General features: G+C 38.6%; 2 protein-coding genes across 3 annotated transcripts in view; both read left to right on the plus strand.

Moving 5' to 3' along the window:
* The window catches only part of wbp1lb (WW domain binding protein 1-like b), an 18,189-nt gene extending 11,886 nt beyond the window's left edge, over window positions 1–6,303 (plus strand). For both annotated transcript variants that reach the window (XM_005735761.1, XM_005735762.1), the window contains exons 3-4: window positions 783–944; window positions 2,653–6,303. In XM_005735761.1, the coding sequence (XP_005735818.1) occupies window positions 783–944; window positions 2,653–3,485 (995 nt within the window). In that variant the 3' untranslated portion in view covers window positions 3,486–6,303. The remainder of the gene's footprint in view (window positions 1–782; window positions 945–2,652) is intronic.
* A 703-nt stretch (window positions 6,304–7,006) lies between these two features.
* as3mt (arsenite methyltransferase) overlaps window positions 7,007–7,891 on the plus strand; it is a 5,970-nt gene continuing 5,085 nt past the window's right edge. The window contains exons 1-2 of the mRNA XM_005735763.1: window positions 7,007–7,146; window positions 7,474–7,522. Of these exons, the coding sequence (XP_005735820.1) occupies window positions 7,130–7,146; window positions 7,474–7,522 (66 nt within the window). The 5' untranslated portion in view covers window positions 7,007–7,129. The remainder of the gene's footprint in view (window positions 7,147–7,473; window positions 7,523–7,891) is intronic.

A 7,891-nucleotide genomic window follows, 5' to 3' on the forward strand; every position in this document is an offset into this window, starting at 1 on the left:
CCATCTGGTAGAATCTAAACACGCATGCTCAGCACAGGGTGCCAGGTAAAAAATTTCCAGGTGGAATTGGATTAGTGATCCATTTGCAGCATTGGGTAGGGGGTGTGTGTTCACAGTGAGTTACATGCAGACAGCTTAATATTGCCATGGCAATTTATACTCAGTGGCTATGATAGAGCCATTTTAACCATCTTACATGTAAAAACTTTTCATACGTGAAGTATATGTGATATATCACCCACACCTAATCCAAGTCAGCTTTCTTTTATAATTTTTTATGTTGATGTCCTGCAAACCTCCACATTTTGAAATGGATCCAGTTATTAGCACTCATTATACTATGAGGTCAAAACAGAATATTTCAGGCTAAGTAGCCTGAAAGACGTCTATATGGTATGCCTTCAAAACTATGTAGAAATTGGGGTGCTGACGTCATACAGCTCTGGTGCCAAAGTGAAAAAGAATGAAAATCTGTCAGTACTGTTGTACTGATAAGAAGGAACTCTGATGTTTAAATGGATTTTCATGGTGTAAAGCTTATAATGCAATGCATACATAGTTGTTTATAGCATAGTATAAGCGTGTAGATGTTTCACTGTGTTGAACTGTTTGATCTGCAATGTTATGTTTGTGTTAGCAGCAGGCACTTGTTACATCACCACATGGATAATGGAGAGCACATTTTTGCCCACTTTGAACTATGTTGTTTTGCTTAATATTAAAAAAGTCACATTGTTTTCACATGTATTAACTAAACTAAATTGCTCTTCCTCTGATTTTAGGGTTTTGGTTGGTGTGGGCAATCATCTTCATTTTAAGCTGCTGCTGTGTATGTCATCATCGCCGCACCAAACACAGACTACAGCAGCAACAACGGCAGCACGAGATCAACCTCATTGCTTACCGTGAAGCACACAACTACCCCTCTGTGCCCTTTTACTTCAGTAAGCTCTGCCACCACATACACCCACATTATATAAATCTTTAAAAAAAACAAAAAAACAACAACAACAGCAAGAGAAACAAAACAACAAAATCTGATGTTGATATTTTTACTATTTATTAAGCTTTTTTTTTTTTTTTTTTTTAATCGTAACTGAGCAATTATGTATTTAACGTTTCATCATTTTATTGGTTTGCATGAACAGTTTCAAGTGAACTAGAGTTGGTTATAGTGGTGAACATAACAAATGAACTCTGCAGTGTTTTTGAGCTCTCTTTAAGGAGATGATAATGTGTCTTTGTTGTATTTAAAGCAAAAAGCCTAAAATAAAGTAATTACTGTTACTTTATTAATCCTTTAGGATCAATCCAAAAATTGTGAACTGGTTTAAGACTGCTCACAAGAGTTTAAAACGGGCTCAGTTTCCTATTATTTGGTCAACAATCCAAAGTTTTGAGAAATCGGTGAACATGGAATTAAGTCAACTGGTATCAGCTCTAGAATTACTGTAAGAAATGCATTTGAGATTTTTATTCTTAATAGTGATGGTTATTAAATGGAACATGAGTACACATCAATACAGTACAGTTCGTACAGTATTTATCATTTGTTCCAAAACTAGAGCTGCAACAATTAATCGAGTGATTCGATAAATATTTCTCGACACAAATTCTTTGCTTAAGTGTTTCGTTTAACACACAGATCTGTAGCATGCCACTGTCGCAATGGAAACGCGAGTCACATTTGCGACTAAAACAGACCTGCAATAAAAACATATTTGGGAGCAATGAAAAGTTTGACAACATTAAGCCCACACACAATGATAACACAACGGCAGCAGAGATGATGACACTGGCACAGTTTAACGTGGAGTTGGTACAAAGCAAACAGGTGGAGCCGTTATTAAGATGGTGAGCTCAGGTTGAGTGAAAGAAAATGTGTTTCTAATATCCATAACAGCAGCGCTGTTTACTGGGTAAAAATCTCGGGTTCTTCATCAAAGCACCTGATCAACAAACTCCCAAGGTGATAAGAAGCAAACTTTGTAACTCCCTCCACCGAAGTTTGTTTTATACATAGAAAAATCAGCTGTAACTCAACAGAAGTTTATTGGAAATATGCAGATCAACTGCAACTTTTGAGTATTTATTATTGCTCATTAATAAGAAAAACAAATTTCTTATCTGATTACATGATTAATGAATGAATAGGTTACTCGATTAATAAAATAACTGATAGCTGCAGCTGCTTTTACTGAAAAAAATTGCACATACTATTCTTAAACTTGTTTAAAAAAACGGCTTTGCACCTACTACACAGTGGAACCTGTCACAGATGCAGTTTACAGGGAACTCTTTCTATGGTTCCACATGTTGTGGTGTTGCCAGAACCTTCCCTGTTTGCATGCTTCAGTTTACAGGAAATGACCAACATTGTTGTCTTGGTACCTTGCCACTGTTGTAACGTGAGATTACAATGGCCCTCAGCACACACTTGACCCACAAATAAGCTTTTGTTGTCACATTTTTACCCTATTGCTTTGTTTTGGAACTGTCTGAATTCTGGTCTGTGGAGTTCAGTGAGGTCAAAGTGTCTTCTTTTCTTTTGGCAGGTCAGAAACCTGTGTGTATAATCAGTGGTGTACATGGCATGTATTTATTCATGTGCTTTTATAGCCTTTTTAAAGCATTTTTTTTCTTTTCCTATAGGGTTTCTGCCAAACTACCTCCTACCTGAATATGAAGAGGTGGTCAACCGGCCGCCAACTCCTCCCCCTCCCTACAGTGCCTTACAGACTGGCCCATCCTCAGTGGCTTCTAGTCCACTGGCTCCTGAGCAGCAGCAAGGACACTGTACAGCCATTCAGCCTTCCCCAGTTCCCCCAGTCTCTGATAGCCTGTGTTGTAGGCCCACCATAGAGGAACCACAACCTCCCACCTTAGACTTGAGGCCAAAGCCTGACACCAAGTCCGTGCAAACGGCACAAAATTCAGGCGTGATACTGCTCTCAGAAGGGCTTAGCAGAGAGGGACTCGCCAACCAGGAAAAACTAAGCGAAAGTGGGGATGACTCCTGCAAGAACCCCCTGCTGAAGGATCTCAGCCTGTCAGATGGTAGTGTTGAGGACAAAGAGCGACTCCCCAGTGGAAGGAGGCGGCGAATTACAGGTGATTCTGGGATTGAGGTGTGTGTGTGTGGCACACGTGGGAGCAGTGGTTGTAGTGGAGCTGGAAGTACAGGCCAGGAAAGCAAGGAGTTAAGGGAGCTAGAGAGCCTTCTGGGGCATGAGAAAGCTGACGAGGAAGAGGAGGAAGCAGGCGAATTCTGTGACAGCTGCAGCCATCAGGCCTCCTTCTGTGTGGAGGAGGAGCAGGCTCTTGGGGAAGTTGATAGGCGGCCTGGATGTGGGCCAACAGGAAGTCCCCAGCCTGCTCACCAGATAAGTAGTGGCTCCCTAAACCCTCCTTTGTGCCTCCTCCTCCACACCATCAATGAGCAGGAAGGACCAGCACACAGCACCAGCACTGAGCCACAGGGCTGAAGCAAAGTTAACACACCTTTGTCACGAGGGAAGGAGAGCACTACACTGTTTTTGTACTTCAGGAAGTGTTTGCTTTCTAAGTCTTTTTTATGAATGTGTGCATCTTAGATAAAACAAGTGAGAAGAGAGGGAGCAGCAAGTAGGATCTCTGCTAAAAATTGTCTGAAAGCCAGAGGTTGAAAAAGCACGCTCCTGTGTGGAACAGTGGCCTTAACCTGTGTATTTTGGGTTATATTTGGTCTGTAAGGCCCTTTAATATCCTGTGGCAATTGGGACTTCAGACTACGCACACAGAGTCCTTCATTTGCCCTTCTCGTACAACAAAAGCTACTGATACATATGATGGCTGAAGTTGTGCTGTCAGAACAGGACGTTCACTGCCTAGGATGAATGTAGCTCTCTTTGCCAGGTGCTTGCAACAATTCTGCAAAGCTATTTGTTCTCTGCAGGTAGTGAACTATGTAATAAAACAACACACAGCAGAAACATTTTTGGACAAGTATGATGTGGATTTACCCAAAGTATGTGTTTATGTAAGCTGATATTGTACAGGGATGTCAGAACAAGACTTTGGGGGATGTCCTGTTAGACTCATGTTTCTAAAGTGCTTTTTCAGCAGTTCAAAACCATGCTGCCTTTTGTCTGTTTTTGTTGCTATGTAAGTCTCACTAGTGATAGGGAAGTGTTAGTGCATTAACAAATCTTCATGAGAACAGTTCCTCTTTTGCACAAATGGTATTTATCTTGCAGATGCTACGGTTGTTTAAATCTAGTCTTAAATTAGCAGTAGATAATTACCTTCTTACCATTTTGTTGTAATGTGTGAGAAATGGACCTCTGAAATGTTAGTAGGGAATGCAGCAGATTTGTTTTGTATACAATCATTTTTAAAATTGATTTGTTGAATGTTTGTAGTATGTGCCTACCCCCTTAAAAATGCAGAAATTTGATGGACAATGCTAGGCTTCCATTATGTTGAGAGACCCAGAGAAAGCAGGTACCAAAAACATGAACTGAATGTTAAGCTTCATAGAGATTACACGTGAGACGGGCAACATCACACCTCACATTTTAAAGTCACTTTAATGAATTATCACCTTCACCAGCTTTACAGTGAAAAAACATCATAACTTTTAACACTATTTGTATAGAATTTTCATATCACCGCAGTTTTGACATTATTCAGCTTTGCTATTCATACATGAAACATTTAACGTCTCATTGAAGGCACATTAAGGCTAATTTTAGTCAACTGGAAAAGTGACTTCTTTTTTTTTCTTTTCTTTTCTTTTTTAAAACCAGGGTTTATATTTCCAGTCATCTGCATTTGTACTGTTCAATCAAGAAAGGAAATGTTACTTTTAATGTATATATATATGTTTTCTTCATTTAGACATTCATCCCGTATAAGTTTGTATTAAAATGAGGATTTAATAAAGGCTATGGTTATGAAGCAAGGAGTTTGCACACAAATTACTTTTAACATAAGTATTTAACCCAACAGAGCAGTTTGAACCTGCCTTTCTCTGTTTGCATGTTCTTTCTGAGCTTGTGTGGTTTTCATCATGGTGCTTCAATTTCCATCTTTGGTAAATTTACATTTCTATCCCTAAGTTTGAGTTTGAATGGAGACGTGTCCAGGATGTACATAATGTCTGATATGGCAGGCTCCAGTAACCTTGTAACTGTAGTTGGATAAGCAGTCAAAAAAATATATACATGTACATATTAGTGGGAAGATTAGAGATTAGTTTCTTATTAGACATGAGCATAAGGTAATGAAATAAGTCATTGGCTGTTATGGATACCAGAGTATCTTAAAAATAAGCTTTTGCACAACAGGACCTTTATGAGACTATTATGGTACAGCATGGTACAATATGTATAATGCTGCACTGCTGTTACAAAACAAAGACAATGTGGTAGAGGAAAAGAATATAGTTGTCAGTTCCCGTTATTTTAGGAGTTTGAATGCTGACAATCTAGCCTCCTGAGCTTCTAGTGGTATGCCATAGATGATAAACACAAATAAAAGATGCCTTGTGAAACCTCCACAAAGAAATCTATGTCTAATCTCTTTAAGTAGCCACAACTGATGAGACTACACCATTATGCCATGCAATTAATCTACTTGGAGTACCTGAAAAGATGCACAAATTGCAATTCTGAAAAGCACAAATGTTTCAGCCGTTAGTTTTACGGCTCGAGGAGAAAATGGTTTCCCAGAATTTCCAGCACAAAAGGAAAGTAACTTTCTGCATAAACAGTTAAGCTGATTGACTTTTGCCCATCAAAGCCTAAACAAACTCGAAAGTGCTTTATCCGTTAATGCTTTCCGCAAGCTAGAAGATGTCATTGTGTAATTGTGGTACATGTCGTCGAAAGATGAGCTATTTTTCATATTGTCTGATTCTTTGAAAAAATAACGGAACTGTATAAAATCTCAAAACCACTTTATATTACAAATCATGTACAACATTCTGTAACATGTTCATGAACCAAATAGTTGCTTTAATCATTTTTATGAAATCATTAGCTTTATCATTATGGACAGATTCTTTTTTTTTCTTCTTCTTCTTGTGGGTATTATTGTTTTTTTGTTGAGAAAGACTTAAGTTCTTCTGAGACTTAAACTGAAGTTGTGTGAAGGGTACGTTTAACTAACAGTACAGTAGGTAATTTGTTAACAAGATCAGGGGCATCTCGCCAAAGACATTTTTCTTTCTTCATAAGTGTGTGTGGTTTTGCACTTCTTGACATAAGCCATTTATTATGACAACTAAGATGGATGTATGTTCAATAAAAATGCTTAATTGTAGTCAATCACTGTGTCCGTGACTTAATTTCAGAGTGGTTCTACTGAGTGATGTTATTGTAGAGGTCAAGGTTCCTAACAAATGGCGCTAATCAGCCACTGACAAGCTGATTGGAGCTTATCCCAGCTGTCATTGGGTGAAAGGCAGGGTCCATCCTGGGGGTGCCTGATGGCATCTCCATCCATCAGGCATATGTGTAAAGTCCCATACACATGTAATTAGGATTTTGTACAATATCACAAGCACTCCTTAGTACCTTCCCAGAAGGTTGTCTAACTTTGTCAAAATTTGAATTTTGACTTTTAGTAGCCTCCCATATGCTGCTATGCACCTATAATGCTGTGTATGTTCCAGTTTGAAGCTGTGGCACTTTTGCCACATATAATAAAAACGGTTTACTTGCAGGTGGACAGCTGTTTTTATTGTAAACTGATAAACCGTCACTGGCCACATATGGAAGGCACCTTACCATTTAACAAGAAGGCAATATTATAATATAGTATAATATTATTATATTCTGTAACTCCTAGTTTTAATTATTTATCTATTATTATTGAGCTGAATGATTGGTGGGAGTGTCCCATGCTTCCTCTTGGAAATCCCCATGAAATCGATAGCCTTGTTTCTATTAAATCAAATCAAATGCATTGAATTAATACAGCAACAATGTGAAATGCTGTCACATTGTTGCTGTTATGTTAGGCAGTGAGGCAAGTAGAGGGCGCGCTGGTAAAACAGGAAGTGAAACGCACAATGTTCGTTCAAAGTAAGGAAACTTGACAGCACCCTGAGATTTTCCTTTACTTGGGAAGCGAACGTAATGTAACCATGGACCATGGAAAGAGGTAAAAACAGCCTAATCCTTGTGCATTGTCCAATTTCAAGCTGCAGCTGTTCTAAATTCAGCGAGTGACGTGTGTCAGGTTGAACCTTCACCTTTAATGTTGTTATGATACGTGCACGGTTATTTTAAAGAAACAATAGTGATAAAGTGTCAAGTTAAAGACTAAAATAACTTGTGATCTTGTAATGTGACCTTACTTGTAACTAAAGCTACATCAGTTTAAGTCAGCAGAGAACTAGCAGTGACTTGGCGTAGGCTAACTTACTGACGTGTATTTGGAGGGCTAATCTGTAACTCATGTTTTCTTTTTTCTTTTCTCTTTTTAAAGTACGTGTCCAAAGGGATTCTCTGATAGCACGATTCACGTGGATGTGAAGGTAAGATAACACCAGTCGGTAGTGGGACTGCTCATGACAGAGTGTTGTTAGCCTATTTTCAGTATTTATGTAACTGTTAAAACAGATCTGGCCCCTGATGAGTAAATGATCTGTTTGTACAGATCATCTGTCATTTAAAAATAAACACATGTTAGCTGTAGTTGTGCTCATTAAGGTGTCTGTCCAGCAGTTTTGTTCCATTGCTTGTATGGTCAGTTTCCAATGCAGCCTCAGAGTCAGACAGTATCAGAATCACAATCTGTATTGACATTATAGCAATGAAACATTAAACAGGGAAATTGAGGTGCAATTACCTCAGTGCAAAAGAAGAATAGAAATTAGTGTATATATACCTATCTATCTATATAT

Source organism: Pundamilia nyererei, unplaced genomic scaffold (genome assembly GCF_000239375.1).
Source record: "Pundamilia nyererei isolate P.nyererei 1_Seehausen unplaced genomic scaffold, PunNye1.0 scaffold00065, whole genome shotgun sequence".
In the NCBI taxonomy this organism is placed as follows: Eukaryota; Metazoa; Chordata; class Actinopteri; order Cichliformes; family Cichlidae; genus Pundamilia; species Pundamilia nyererei.